Genomic DNA, 16,340 nt, shown 5'->3' with positions numbered 1-16,340 from the left:
AAGCTACAAAGAATGCAATTTCATTCAACTATAATTCAATCAAATTTTGCTAAATAAAAGCTTTTGTATATTGCTCCTTTCTTTGTTGTTTATGATTTAATAATATTGTTGCTTCATTGAGCTTAAATATCAGCCAATACAAATGATATAAGAAATCAAAAGCTGATCGACTTTTTTTATTTATAATATTTTATAATTTTAATAATTTGTTCTCTACGATTTCAATTTGTTTTTTGTTTTTTGTTTTTAACCTGAGCACTAATATTTTTTTAAACGGTTTCCATTTATTTGATGTGTCTATTTGTTCAGATAAGATAATATGAAATTAGTATTGAATAGGAAATTATTCAATAATTGTATGCCACTGTATAACAGCAACAACTGTATAAGATTCTCTCTGAAATACCACAAATTCCTTTTTATGATATAAACAAAGTTGTTTATGTTTCTTTTATTTATTGATACATATTGTTGAGCTTGCGTATGTGTGCGTCAGTATGTGCGCTGGTATTGGTAATTTGCATTAGAATTTCACGATTTGGTCCTGTCAGCTATTAGTCTCGCTTGATTTGGAATTGTCCTAAGACGCCAAACAATGGGCATTTTTGTATACATACAGACAAATATATATTTATATCTTATATAAGTGCCTGTTTTACAGAGAGTTTCAGCATCAGCATAAATATTTGCCAAATAGCTTCGACTGTCTGACGGTCTTTGAGTGAGTGGGTCGTCGATAAGTTTATCTCTATATGTGTGTGTGTGTGTGTGTGAGAGAAATTCTACTCACGGCTGTCATAAAAAATAAAATCACATCAAGTACTAAGTGTACGTGCTCCAAATACGCTCTCGTCTGTGCCTTTCCATTTCAACAAACAGTCGAAAACGGCGTCGCCTCTTTCCAGTCCGCACCTGGGCGGCCGTTGATATAAATAAAAAATGATGCCTAGCATCCTAAAAAAGGAGAACATATAAAAAAAGTAAAATAACATAGGTGCGTGCCAATCTGTGGTGATAAGTTCTTGCCTAGCCTGACCCATTTACCGTTATATAATAGTTACTTCCTGTTGGCAGGTGAATCAGAACTGTGCGCGTGAGTCGTGAGTGGTTTTCAATATATATCGTATGTAATTTTTTAAGTCATCTATTCGTAACTTTTTTGGCGTATATTTTGTATATAGGCCAAAAGTAAACGAAAAAGTATATATTAATTACAAAATTATATTAATTACAAAAGATGTAAGTTAATGGTAATAGAGAATAATAGCTTATAAATGAAACTTCAAAGCTAAGTCAGAGTTGAACTTATCAGAACACAATTTATTGAAAAACTAGGTCTTATTTACAATCATTCTATATTAGTTTAACTAAAGGACTCACCATTTCACTCACACTTACTCCAAATTGTTTAGCACTCACACGGTCATCTCCAAAATATGAGCAGCCACCCACACTAACTTTCACACACACTGTAAAATCTACCCTCAAAGAAATGCCCAACACAATCATAAACACACACACACACACACACACCCACACCTACAAACAAATATCGAGATAGTTCGTTTATGTGTGTGTGTGCAGTCGTCCCTGGCCTGTCTTTAAGTCGAAAAAACGCTTTGCCGGCAACCAGACAGCTGTGACATGTCGCTCTCTTTCTCTCTCGCTCTCTGACTCTATTACCATTGACATCTCCCAACCACCCATCCAAACAAACATATATACGATGGCTGCTTTCAATTGCTCAAAGCTTGGAGCGCACACTTTCAATTCGCTTTCAACTTCAAACTGATTTTCGGCTTCGGTTTCGCCTCGCCGCATCGTGTGCTTTCAATTGCAGCCTTTGGCAAAGCTTTGCGCACATAACACAGCTCAGTTGCTTCGCGTCCGTCTAGCGAGTTGGTGCGTCTGCGTTGCGTTGCGTTGTGTTTTTGGTTTTACTACCAGCTACTTTACAGCTCTCACTCTATCTTTCACTCCGCTCTCTTCGTTCTGATTACTCTGCGTGCGTGTGCGTGAGAACGTGTGTGCGCCCATATTGCTAGTGTGCCTGTGTCTGTGTGTTGTGTGGCTAGCCCAAAACAAATACGTTAAAAAGTAGTAGTAGTCCAATAAAAAGAAAAAATAAAATAAACAACAAAAGGATAATCATTCAGCAAGAGTCCTTGGTGTATGGGGGTGGCAGCCTGACAACAGACAACCCTAGAAGCACCACCCCCTTGTAAACGTGTTTTTATGCGTGATTATTAACTGCGCCATTGCTTCACACACACACATACACACACATAAGCACACAGACATTGAACAAAAAGGCAACGGTAAACAATAGTGAACATAACCAAAAGTTAATAACATTGAATGAAGTGCATAACGCGCAGGATAATTGCATGTGGCTTATATAAATAGGCGCCAGTGTGGGCGTGGCAGCAGCAGCAACAACAGCAACAATAACAGCAACAACATTTGTAATGTGCCAGTTGTTGTTAGCATTTCACATCACTCAATCATCCAACACATTTTCATCATCTTTAACAACATGCGAAACGCTGCCAAAGCGACGCCATTAGCAGAGCAGCAGCAGCAGAAGGAGCGGCAGGAGCAGCAACAGGATCACATAATAACCATCAGCACTGCCAGCCTTACAGAACAACAGGAGCCGCCCGTCAAGCACTACGCACAACAAGCAACAGCAACTACAGCAACACCTGCAACAGCACCAGCAGCAGCAGCAACAGCAACCACTGCAAGTGGAGCAAGTGCAGCCGCTGGAACAGCTGCAGCATCAGGAGTTGCTGCGAATCCTGCACCAACTAACAACTCCGTCCTCTGTCAACTGATTAGCTACCAGAATAACATAGCTGATGTCCAACATAGACGTGGCCGACGCTTACATGGACTCCAGCTGCCGTTGCATCCACTGCAGCTATTCGGTTGGCTCGTGTTACTCCTGTTCGGTTTGGCCAGCTATTGGATACTGATACCCGCCTTTCATGCGCCCATCCAAGGGCCACTCTATGGCCTGATCTCCGGCCTGTATGTGGTGCATATTGTGGCCCATTTGACTGCATTGTTGACCGATCCCGCTGACAAGGAGCTGCGACGCGTGCATCGCAACGATCGCATTGTGCCCGAGTTTGATCGCAGTAAACACGGCCATGTCATCGAGAACGGACGCTGTCATCTGTGCAACATAAAGACATCGTCGCCCAGGACCAAACACTGTTCGGTGTGCAACAAGTGCGTGGGTAAATTCGATCATCACTGCAAGTGGCTGAATCATTGCATCGGCTCCCGGAACTATGTCGCCTTTCTAATGTGCGTCGTCAGTGCTGTGGTGGCCACGCTGGTCATTGTGGCTGCCGTTGTGGGGCAGATCGTGCTCTACTACGTGCAGCCGGATTGGCTGAGCTTCTATTGGTGCAGCAATCAAATGGAATTGCCCCTGGAGTCAACTGATTATATCAATTTAACGCTGAGCTTGAGCAACGGCACCATGATGCTGATGGAACAGGATCAACAGATGGAACAGGATCAGTCGCAGGAGCAGGATCTCAATAATCTCACAATCTCCACCATGCCCACGCTGCTGCAAAACTTTACGGCTCTGCTGGATCAGAGCACGTTGCAGCCGGAGCAGAAGCCACAGCTTCTGAATCATACAGTAACACCTCTGGTCGCCGGCATCGGTGTCCATGAGACGATGTACTTGCTGCTGCTGGGCGTGCTCGGACTGCTGGCAGCAATCAGTGCTGGTCTCCTCCTGCATCTCTGCTTTTTTCACATTTACATCTCGTTTCTGGGCCTGACGACGTACGAGTACATCCGGAATCATCGGCAGGCGCAGGAGGCAAAGGCTAAGCAGTTGCTCGAGCAGGGCAAGAACGGTGTCCATTTCAATCCCAATCTACCCACACTGCACCATCATCAGCAGCAACAACACCAGCATCCGTCCAAGCTCTATTGCTGCTCCAATGTGCCGCATCCGAATCAGCAGCACGAGCAGATAACTCCTGGCGCTGCGTTGCATTGCTGTGCCAGCTCGCGGGAGTTCCATCAGGCCAGCCAATCCATCTATTTGTGCTCCTTGCTGCAGGAGCGTCGCAGCGATCGACTGCAATTGGATCTGGACACCGAGGCAGCTCCGCTACGTTCCTTTCACTGCTGTTCCAGCTATGCGGCTGCCTCGATGCAGCGCAGGGTGAGCGCCGCAGCGAGTGCCAAGGCGGCGCTGGAGCCACGCCAGCGTCCACTGAGATCGAGTGCAGGAGCAGCTGCATCGTATCTGCAATACACAGAGCAGTGCACCCTCTGCACCTTTCAGCTGCGCAGTCCGCTGCGCGGCGGCCAGAGCAACAGCAACAGAAATAGCGCCGGGCGCAGCAGCAGCAGCACTCGCACCTTGGCTAGCCAAACGGCCACGCCCACATCGACGGCGTCGGCAGCAGGGAATATATCGAAGCATCAGCGCTGGCGACGAAAATGGAACTGCTGTGCCAGCGTGCCAGACAGTCCGGATGTGCCCAATGATTTGCTGGCCGCACTCTCGGCCAGCAAAATGAATGCCAGCGAGCTGCCGGTGCAGTTCATCAGAAGTCTGAATGGTGGCCTGGAGATGCCACAGGGCCCGGGCGGGGGAATGCTGCCAACTGCCACACCCACTGAACTGCCCACACTGAAGACGACGCGCAGCTCCAGGTTGCGCCACATGCTGCGTCTGCTCGGACGCTATCGACGCGCACGCTGCCAGCGTGGCCATGGCCACGGCGTGGGCGTGGCCGAGCAGCAGGTGGCCACCATTAAGCAGAATCAAATACGTCCACTGCAACTGCAGCCGGATCGAGGCTATGACAGTGGCACGAGCATGACGCAAGCGACGCCACCGCCGCCCATGAGCTCGCCCAGCCACAGCGCCAGCAGCAGCAGCGATCTGAGCAGCATCAGCAACGGCACTGGCAACAAGGAGGTGATGCTGCTGCCCACCAGCGTCATCCGGGACGATAGTGTCACCACTAGCTACACACTGACCCTGCCGCCTGCTTTGCCGCCGCCCACGCGTCGCAAGATGCCCAATCCCAGCGAGTTGGCTGAGCTGGCCGAGACCCTGGGCTTCGTCTCGAGCGGAACTCATGGAGCTGCCGGCTCCAACAGTCGCCAGCTGCCGAGTCTGGGCAATGTGTACAGGCGACAGCGTAGAAAACATTTCCTGCGCACTCGATCGCCCACTTTGTCGCCCATACACGAATCCGGGCTATCCAATCCAACATCGCCGCAACCGTTGCGCCATAGCTTGGCCAACTCCAACTCCAACTCCAGCTCCAATGCCAATGCCAAGTGCTCTCCGGATGTGACACGCTCCTCCGCGACACTCGTCCAGAATCTGTGTGGTCTAGCCGGCGAAGCTCTAAGGAAATCTGCATCCAATAGCTCGTTGCAGAGCATCAGCTCCAACTCAAGCAGCACCTAATACAAAAGGAAGACCGAGAGAGGCAGTCAATAGAGAGATAGAGAGGGAGAGAGAGTGAGAGAGTGAGAGTGAGCAGGAGATTGTGGAAGAGTTCCTTGAATTGGTTTCTGCCTAGTCCTTAGGTTAGTCATAGACGCCGTTATCCATCCAATTCCAAGAGATAAAGTTAAAGCCCAATTTTAGTTTTAATTTAGTTAAACTTGTTTTAGGATTTTGTTTCGAATGGAGGATTTATATGAATATTACCACATGTAACTTGTAAACCCCATTGAAATGGATGCGCTTGATGAGAAATTAAATATGCTGAAATGATAATACGCCAATTTGTTTGTTTTCTATGCAGATCTCAAGGGATGTTCATTATCTGATTGAATTTTTAATGTCTTATTTATGATATAATGGTATGGTATAATGTAGTATTCGGAGATCTTGTGGAATATTTTAATTTCTATATTTAATATGAGCTTCAGTATTGTTAGATCTCATAGAATATTATATATTTCATATTATCCAATTACTGATTCTATAATCTTTAGTTTAAGATCTTGTATAATCTATAATTATAGATCTTGTATACAGATCTGATATTTCTTATATATCTGAAGAGCTAATGGAATATCTTTATTCGGTTAAAGATTTTGCTATTGAGTTACTTCAAAGTTAATTATTTGGTTGGGTTAATTGAGAGATACAAAGGTTCGTGAGTTCGACTATCAACGAAAATAAATTTTAATTAATTTATAAAAAATTTCATTTCTATTTATTTTAATTTTCATTATTTGAATTCAGCTCAGTTTGAGCTATATAAGGATATGGACAGGCAGACTGGAAGGGCTAGATCGACTCGACAAGTAATATAAATGAGATTAGCCACGCCCCACTTTCTGCCTGTATATGATCCATTAACCCTTAGATTCCTCTTGCGAATGCTTCAGGTTGTACAATAAAATCGAATCCAATGTCTCTTGCAATAGAATTGCTGGTTCAAATCCCATTTATTTAGTGTCAAATGCTGTTATTTCTCTACTAAAGTTTGCGCCTCCCCTCCCTCTTGACCCCCTGGTTTATGCCTTTGTTCAAGCCATGTCTGCTCGCTAAGTGTTGCACAGTTTTTGTTTCCTCCAATGCTCCTTGCGAATGCTCGTTGCATATCCTTTCAATTCGGTTTCATAGAATTTCGCATGTCTTTCGCTTGTTCAGGTATTGCCATTCAAAGCGTGATTTGCACATTAAACACGTTGACACGCCCCCCACCGCCCGCTAACGGATTGTAGTTGTATCTTGTTGTTGGATGGCTTCGTAAACGCGTTAAATATGCAACAGCATGACATTTACAATCGACACGGCGAAGGGGTGGTGCTGTGGGAGGGGGGCGGGGGTTTGGTACTAACTGCTGCAGTTGCAAGTGTATATATGTATGTAAATATTTACTTACTGTATGTATGTAAGTATGGAGGTTCTAACGCTTAGCCCCTTTTCGATATTGATTTTCGTTTTGAAAACTTTCGTTGGAAGGAGGTGCTTACGTATCTGCAAATGTATCTGTATCTACTATATGCATATATCTGTCGCTGTGTCTGTATCTGTATCTGTAGTTGCGTATCTGCAGTTGAGCTTGCAGCTTGTTCCGACTTTTGCAACATTTGCGCTAACAACAACAGCCACATGTGTGCAAGCCGGAAGAGGAAGGCGGAGGGAAAGAGGAAGCTGAATAATGGCTAAGGCTGGGTTGGTCCATGCTGCAGCTGCCAAAATTGTTACGCAAATGTTTTGATTCCAACTCAATTCAATTGGCTCTGACAAGGCTTTGCCAACTCGAACAACATTTGCAGTCGGTTTGAGAGTAAAGAAAATTGCGTAATACGCACGTGATACACAGAGAGAAAATATTTAGTTTGTACGTTCTATTTTTGTTCCATTTGCTTTTCTAATTATAATTTTAGAGAAAGTAAAGTAAAGTAAAGCAAAGTATTTCTATCATTTATTTACTTTATTTTATATTTATTTGAAAAGTTGTTATTTAAACGAGCTTGCTTTAAGATCACAGTGTAGAGCTCTCTACTTTAAAATTGGTTGCTACTTATTTCATAGTTTTTCATCACAAACTATTTGAGGCAGTTAGAGAGCTCTTTACTTGGAACTTGGAAAAAAACTCGAAATAAAACGTTTTATTCGCTTCAAATTTCATTAAAAGTAAATGTTGATGAAATACAGAATGGCAATAAAACTTAGGAAGTTTATTCTCTGAGTGTATTTAAATGCAATATAAAAAGAGAGAGAAAGATAGAGAAAAATTTAGTGAAAAAAAGAGAGAGAAAGATAGAGGAAAATTTAGAAAGATAGATAGAGGAAAATTTAGAAAGAAAGATAGAGAAAAATTTATGAAAAAAAGAGAGATAAAGGTAGGCAGACCCCCTTTTGTCACTTGACAATTAATAGGTAGAACTAAGATTGCAAGACGGGTGTGTCTGACTAATTAATACACGTCTACATTTACAGTTATATTCATTCAAAAACTAATATATCCGGATCTGACGGCTCACCTCAGTAGAGATAGGCATACTTTAAAGAAAACCAATATACCCTCTTGGCCAACTCATTTCGCACTGTCATTGTCAAAAGGCAAATGGAAATTGGAAGGAAAAAATGCAGCAATATAGCCCAAAAATTCCCATTAAATATTAAAAACTGAATAATTAATACACTGCCAAGTGTGTATGGGTCTATGTGTGTGTGTGTGTGTGTGTGTGTGTTTACTAATGCGACAGCTACAAATGGAAACGCGTCAAAAAAACTGTGTGATTGAGCCGGCCCTGACAGGGTGAGCAGAGAAACAGACGAGCAACCTGACTGCGACCAAATGGATAGCTAGATATAGAAGCGACAGACAGACAGACAGATTTCACTTGAATGAAGGAAGGAGGGAAACTGCAGTTCGTGTTATTGAGTCTGACAGACAGTTGGGCAAAAAGGCAATGGCAAAAGTTCGACAGAAGAAAGAGAAAGGGGGAGAGAGAGAGAGAGAATCAGATAAGTAGAGAGAGCGAGAGGGAGAGAAAGAGCAAAGTCCATTTGATAGCAGATTATTTGCCATAGTTGAATGCACTCTATGTACTACAGTGTGCACTCGCGAAATTGAACATTGAACATTCAAGCGAGTATATAGAGAAGAAATAGATGACTAATTCTAAAAATTAAGTTTCAAATGGAAGTTTAGCTTTATTTAACACGATTTGATATGACTTATTTATAATTTCATATTGACAAATTTTTTTTTGTATGTTCAAGAATAATTTAGATTTTAAGACAAGCTGAATTAGAGCCTCAGCTAAAGTCAGATTAAGTACAGTTCTCTAAAGATACGACTGTCTTCTCGTTTATATATCATCTCATAAACATATTAAAACTACATTTTTCTCAACTTCAATCTACTTTAATTTTCTGTGCAACTAACATTTCTACATCCAGTCTTTGTATTGCCTGTTTACTGTACCTCCACTTAGTCCTGTATTTATGCTCTCAAAATGTCTGATAACGCTAACAATTGACAATTGTGCCACAGTGCTGGAAAGTTCATTAAAGTTTCTAGCTCACACCTGCACACACACACACACACCCACACAGGTGACTATATGGCTGCTATATATACTTGGATTGTTGCTGTGGTTCTTGAGGTAACTTGGTTTGGCTCCTTTACCGCTCTTCGCTCTTCCGCTCTTCGCTCTGACATGAATTCCACGAATTGAGCATTTCGTGTGAAAAACGTGTTCAACAATAAAATCAAATAACAAATATTCTTAGCTGAATTAGCTTTTGTTTTGCACTGGGCTAAAGTCAGAAGCATTTCCGTTCGATTAAGCCGAAGCAAATGGAAAGAAATTGCTGCATACTTCGAGGCGCAATCAACTGCGAATGTGTGGGTGTATGCGCTTTTAAATGCAGACGTGTGTGTGCATGTGTGTGTGTCTGTGTATGTGTGTGTTTATTTGCGTTGTAAAATGTTTAATTTGATGACACTTGACATTAACAATTTACCACTGCACCTGCTGCCTGCCATTCACACTCACACTCACACATGCATTCACACTCCCACATACTCACACATTCACACACCCACATAGACATTCTCCTTTACGTTACTCTCTAGCTGCTGGCATGAGGTGTTAAATATTTTAGTTTTCGTATGAGCGAGCGTTTCTCATTTTTTAGCGGTTTTTATAGCTTTTTTTTAGGGCTAATTTGTTATGCAGCTGATCTCTGGCAGCATTTTTGCTATTTTTTCGTGCTTAAAGCGAAATACATGAATTCCTTTTTGGTTATGCGTCAATCCAAAAGTTATGAGAGTTTCATGAGAACCTCATTTTATCGGGCATTATTTTCATCGCTTGCCACGTAATACCCTTTATATAGAAGAGAAAATTGAATTTCATAATAGATATATAGACGGCGCTTGGCATGAAAATCTGAAAAGACTACATATAAATTATATATGAAAACTAAAATAATATTTAGAATATATAGGAAATATTAGCAGATTTTGTTTATACTTTTTTAAAACTATAAAGCTAGTATTTCTATGATCCTATCTCTATTGTTATGCTAAATAAAAAATTAAATCTCTCCAAATCAATTTAATTTTGACTGAAAATTATCAGTTTTCCTTACTTAACTTAAATAGATATAAATTGTGTATCTCTTTAAATTTCATGAAATTCAAGAAATATTCATGCCTTGTTGCATATTTGTCCCCAACATTTTTCAGCTGTCAGCATTTGCAATGCAATATACGATTGCCATCGCGGTTACTTCTGCCTTACCCCTCCCTCCCTCGGTTCACCTGACTGGTCGCACGTGTACAAAATAGCAATGCTCTGACCATTTGCGCCCTGCATTTCATTCTGTCCAGCCACGCTGCGTGCAGTGACCAAAAGTAAAGCGAAAAAAACCTTTCAAAATGCCAAGGATTTTCCCTTTTGGGTTTCGAGCCTGCGCCAGTTGACAGGCAACAAAAATGCATATAATTTCAGTGTTTATTTATTTATTTTTTATTATGTTGATAAACATTTCGGAGTTGAATGCAATGCTCATGCCGTGTGCATGTTTTGCAAGACTTTTGGAGTCTTTGCCTGGCAACGCCCTCGTTTGCCTCTGCGCCTGCCCCTGCCCCTGCCCCTGCCCCTGCCTCTGCCTTCTCGTTAAAGTTTGTTTATGTTGTTCGTAGAGTGCTCAATGGACACCCACGCATCAAAGCCTGACTCCATAGTAACTTCTAGTCATTGTTGTTATTGTCATGACCACTTGATGTTCCAGTTGTTGTTGCTATTATTGTTGTTGTTGTTGTTGTTGCAGCCGCATCAATTATAAACTCAACGTTGCGCCTTCATTTGCCACGGACACGCAACAAGCGCAGACACAATTTGCATAAATCGCTCGCCGAGGTGTGGAGCGGGGCGGGGCGGGGGCGCTGTTGTGGGCGTGTCAGTGCAAACAATTGAATGAACTAGCCCCGAAAATATATACATATATATCTGTATATATGCTTATGATGTATGTGTATATACATATATATTGTATTTATGATGTATAGCCATCAGTCTGAGTGTTTCTTGTCCACAGTGAAAGCCGCCTAGAGCGAAAACTTAATATCAATTGCAGTTGCACCATCTTCAAGGATCCAAAGAAATACAATTTATAGATATAAATTTAAAATTTATAAATACATTCTGTAGGCTTTTTACTCTTAGGATTACCAGAGGCAGCTATATCAAGAGCTTCTTAGCTCTATGTATCGCCTTAGTTTTGCCACACTCTTGCTAAGCTGTAAACATTTGAGAATTTCATGATTGAAGCCCTTTAAAAAGAGGTAGTAAGTAAAGCTAGCATGTGCTTGGAGTAAGGGAATATATATATATTTAGAGAGAGAGAGAGAGAGATAGAGAAAGATGAGAAAGAGAGAGAGATAGATAGATATAGATGAGAAAGAGAGAGAGATAGAGAAAGAGAGAGAGAGAGGGAGAGAGAGAGAGAGAGATAGAGAAAGAGAGAGAGATAGAGGAAGAGAGAGAGGGATGATTGCTGATGATAGCAATGGAAGTTTCTTGTGAAATAAGAAGAGAGTCCTGGAAATATGTAGAAATGAATTAATTCTTGATCATTTATAACAAGTAAGAAGGCTCCAGTCGAGACTGCTCGACTAGGAGATACCCTGAACCCTCCAAGCTGATATTAATCATTCTGCACTTCTTTTATGCACACATACATACACATGCATCCACACGCACGCATAAGCCTGCCCACTGCTAACTGCGCAGTAAGCAGCGACTGCGCTTGGGTTGCGCTGCAGTGTGGGCAATATTATGAGAATTTATTTGTTGAATAATTTCTTTTGTAGACCTTCGATCTTAATGAAACTTTCAGAGCGTAATCATATGGTAAATATGTGTGTACATTACAAAGCACAAGTCTCTAGTATTTGAAATGCGTTTTTTACAAATTGGGGGAGTAGGGGGCGTGGTATCCAAAATCTGTAAATTACAAAATTTTTGTATCGGATAACTTTACATACAACGCGAATTTGAAGTTTCCAGGCTTAAAAGTGTTCAAACTAGGCTGAAGAAACCAAGTCGATTTTTCGATTATTCTCGATAAAAAAATTATCGGATGAGTTATCGAAAAAATAAAGCAAACTCGTACTGCCTATGGTATACACGAGTATGCATGCCAAATTTCAGCTCTCTAGCTCTTATATCTTCTGAGATCCTTTTGCTCATACGGACGGACGGACGGACGGACGGACGGACGGAGGGACGGACGGACGGACAGACGGACAGGGCTATATCGACTCAGCTCGTCGTTCTGATCAAGAATATATATACTTTATGGGGTCTGCGATGATTCCTTCTGCCTGTTACATACTTTTCACAAAACCATTATACCCTGATTTCCCATTTTCAATGGGTTCAGGGTATAAAAAGAAGTTAGAAACGAAATCTAGATCTCCTTCTTGAGTGCTGAATATAGCTTGCGAATTACAACTCAATTAGAGTTATTAGTTCATTAATTATATTTTATAAAATTATTTAGTTTTCTTAAAAATTCACTTGATTTGATTAACATATATGGATAAATGTTATATGTACATATATGATTACTACATATATCAAAAGGAAAAATGATCTTAGTTTATATGAAATCCTAGCTTGCTGATTTGTTTGAAATTCCCTGCTGCTCTTAGCAGAGTCCTCACCGTATCTATGCCGACAACATTTCAAGGAGCGTCCGTCTACACAGTGTCCCTTCACCTGATATATAGGATACTAGCTAGTTGTGCTTGGGTTATGATTGATTTACTGGGAAATGGGTGCCGCTGTTGGCAGTCAACAGTCGCAGTCAGGCAGACAAAGGGACAGACTGAGGCAGTGAACTGCTGCCTATAGCTGGCACGCCCACAACAGCTAGTACGCCCACTTAAAATAACTGGTTGTCATTAGCAATAGCCGTTGGGGGCGTTACCATTAGGCTTGGCTGTCTCCACTGCAACGGGATATGAGGTATACGAGGGTCTGTAACCAAGAGCGTGAACTCGACTTGGAGTTAAATCCTTTGCGAGTCCTCCTTCGCCTTCTGCTGCTTCTGTCATTGGGCTGGCCCATCAAAATGGTAACGGGATATGAAGGTTTTTAACCCAGAGCCTGAACTCGACTTGGAACTGCCGGCTGCTGGTGTTCCGCCTCGACTTCCTCCTGCTGCGTCTCTTTTTGCAGTTTCTCCTCCTGCACTTACTACTGCTGCTGCTCAGGCTGCATTTTCTCCTGCTTCGCCGTTTGCTGATTCCTGCCTCTGCTCTGACTCCTTCTGCTGCCTCTTCTGCAACTCCTCTCCTGCCTCTATTACTGCTGCTTCTTCTACTTGTTGTTCCCTTCTAGTTGTCAGTTTATCGTTCTACTCCCTCTGCTGTCTCTCCTCATGATGCCTCTCCCTTGCCATTTTCTCCTCCTGCTGCCTCCTTCTGCCTCTCCTCCTGCTGCTCCCCAATTTGGTTGCCCAGTGCCATTGTTTGACGCTCTTTTTCATTGTTGATTTTTTCTACTATTTAACCCACCTGCTTGGTAGGCACTCACCTGTCTGCATGGCCCGGAAGCGTGCCACGACAATTTTTGCTTTGCTTGCCACGCTTCTCCCTTGACTCCTTTACTTTGCCTTTTTTAATTTTTGTTTGTTTTTTGTTTTTGTTGGTTCAATGAACCTTTTGGGGTTTTGTTTCTAAGCACTGCATAGGCAGCTAGCTGACACACACATGCGTTACCCCCACTGCCCCTCACTCGCTAAACATATTTAACAACTTTTAATATGGTTTTCAATTAAGTTAATGACTTTTCAGTTTAGGCTCCATTCAAAGCAATGTAACTAGAGATGGGCTTTACGTGTTTATAAAAGAGTTTTTCTTGTTGTTGTCTATAATAAGCTATAGGAAAAAAGAGTAAAAACAAACACCAAGTGTATGAGACTGGAAAATTGCAGCGGAAAAGCGTTTAAAAATGCGAAGCAGAGAAAGAGAGAGAAGCAAATATTTACATTAATTAAAAGCAAAAAAATGCAAAATAATTTATATAAAAATTATTTGGGCATGCAAAAAGAAAAAAAAAAAAACGAAAATACATAAATAAAGAAAATTATAATAAATTATATTGTGATAGCAATATACATAAAACAATGCTTAAATTAAAATAAAAAAATGTTGAAACTAGGCAAGCGAAAATTAAATTAATAAATGTAAAAAAATTAAAAATAAAACGAAAAAAATAGATTAATTCAAAAACATATAAATATGAATACAAAATTAAAGATACATATTTATTATAAAGCTTTTTATGCAATTTGTATAATTTAAATATGCATATATTTTTTATGCTTTATCAATGTGCTAATGCATTTTCATTTTATTTTGTGTATTTGCTGATATTTAAAATGTAATAAAACTCTAAAATAATTTAAACAAAAATAGTTTATTTATGTGCAAAAAGGAAATAGGCAACTGCCTAAGCAAATTCAATTTCAACACTTTAGCACATCGATTGCCCGCTAGATGGCGCTGCACACGATTTGCTCGCTGCCAGCTTCAATGCCTTGATGGCCTTTTAAATATTTACCAGCCCAGTTGGCGCACAGTTGTTGACAATTCCATTGATGTGGTCAGCAGCAGGGCACAAGGCGACTCTGTGGTCATCATGGCTAACATTATGGCACCAGAGCGGTGCCATGGTGAAGGAGCCGGAGCAGGAGCAGGAGCAGAGCCAGCTCGTCCTGGTGTTTGCCAAAAGGATTGTGGCCTCGATTAACTGCCAAACTCAAACATTTGACTTGAGCTGTTAGATGAGGCGCACAGTTTCTGCACTTTATAGCCATCAAAGTTGGCCATAAAAGTTTGTCTTTCGGTCCTTTGGCTAGCAGCAGGCGTGGCTACTTAGCCACATATTTGCAAACGTATCACATTTAGCTTATAGTTCTTGACTCTGTTTTTGGGCTTGGCGATTTACAATTGCTTGCACGAAATTATGAGCTACGATTTTATGTGCTATAAAAAGTTGTAAATTGGATTTATTTTCTGTTTAAATTGTGTCTAAATTGTGAGATCATATATTGAGATATATATTTTTTACATAATTTCTGATATTCATTATAGCTCCTTTTAGTGCATGCCAAAATTTAAAGAAAATTTTAGCAATGCCTGTCTAAGAGATATCCTTACCTGATTCGTTGAAACTGTCTTGTATACCTACCTCTATACCCGGAATACCTACATACCTTATTTACCTCTATACTTAGTGTACATCTACTCCTATATATACACACACACACATATATACATATCCACATGCTTGCACCCACAGTTTTAGTTTGAACAACCCGCACACTATGGGAAATTAATTATTGAATAACTTCCGCTTTAGTTCTACATTTTGAATGCAATTTTTAATGCTTCCTAATGCAAGCAAACACCAACTTTTAGTTGAAATGGGTTTAGTTTACTTTCAATATAGTGGCGGGCGAGTCGAGGTATTCAAAGTGGAAAATATTTACATTCATATATAATAGTATAGTAATTTGAAAGTCGAACGGTTTGAGGTATTCAAAGTCGGTTATATTAACAATTATATATTCATTTGTATATTGATAGCAGTCGTTGTAAGTTTAAAGTCTCAAGGCTTTTCAGTTGTCCGATAACACCTTAGGAAATTTGCATTAAATTATCGATTCTTATCGGTAAGAAAGTATTGAAATAAACTATCGAGCACGAAAGAATACTGAACTGCCTAAACTAAAGTATATATCATTTTATATCACAAAAATATATATACATATATATTTTTCTCTGATTGAAAATTCTAGAGATAGAGATAGAGAGAGGAACAGAAAGACAGAGAGAGAGAGAGAAAAAGGGATAAAGACAGAGAGAGACATATATATAGATAGGCATACTGTCGGAGAGACACGTATGCAGATAGAAAGACAGAGACAGCAGGAGTCATGATATGATATATGTTACATATATATAAAATTATATAAAATCTAGAACGCTGATATATAGACTGATATAGACTGTCTACACGCGGGACAGACGGATGAACAGATAGATCTGTGTGAAAAGTCAGACGTATCTTTATCTAGTTTTTACAAATCTTATGGGATAGACAGGCAAATAAACTTGTCTACTATCAACTCAGCTCATCTTCTTGATCTAGATTATATAGACTTTATGTGGCTCGCCTTGCCTCCTGCTGCTGCCAGACAAACAAAATTCGATTGAGCTATATAAATAACTATGAATAAATTACCACAAAAAAGCTGCAAACTCTTCAACTATTATACATATATT

The 16,340-nt window shown here is 40.8% G+C and overlaps 2 protein-coding genes across 2 annotated transcripts in view; both read left to right on the top strand.

Annotated features, from left to right (window-relative positions):
• LOC6575779 (tRNA-dihydrouridine(16/17) synthase [NAD(P)(+)]-like) overlaps positions 1 to 16,340 on the top strand; it is a 31,735-nt gene that overhangs the window by 3,057 nt on the left and 12,338 nt on the right. The gene's annotated exons all lie outside the window — the stretch shown is intronic.
• Positions 1,871 to 5,781, top strand: LOC6575780. The gene has a single exon (XM_032728535.2). The coding sequence runs from the start codon at positions 2,537 to 2,539 to the stop codon at positions 5,462 to 5,464; it is 2,928 nt and encodes a 975-aa protein (XP_032584426.2). The 5' UTR covers positions 1,871 to 2,536; the 3' UTR covers positions 5,465 to 5,781.

Source organism: Drosophila mojavensis, unplaced genomic scaffold (assembly GCF_018153725.1).
Source record: "Drosophila mojavensis isolate 15081-1352.22 unplaced genomic scaffold, ASM1815372v1 contig_36, whole genome shotgun sequence".
Classification (NCBI taxonomy): domain Eukaryota; kingdom Metazoa; phylum Arthropoda; class Insecta; order Diptera; family Drosophilidae; genus Drosophila; species Drosophila mojavensis.
Note: the sequence above shows the minus strand (reverse complement) of the source record. Positions and strands in the feature narration are given on the sequence as shown.

Coding starts and splice junctions, on each gene's coding strand:
- LOC6575780 (XM_032728535.2), top strand. CDS start 2,537: ATGCGAAACGCTGCCAAAGCGACGCCATTAGCAGAGCAGCAGCAGCAG.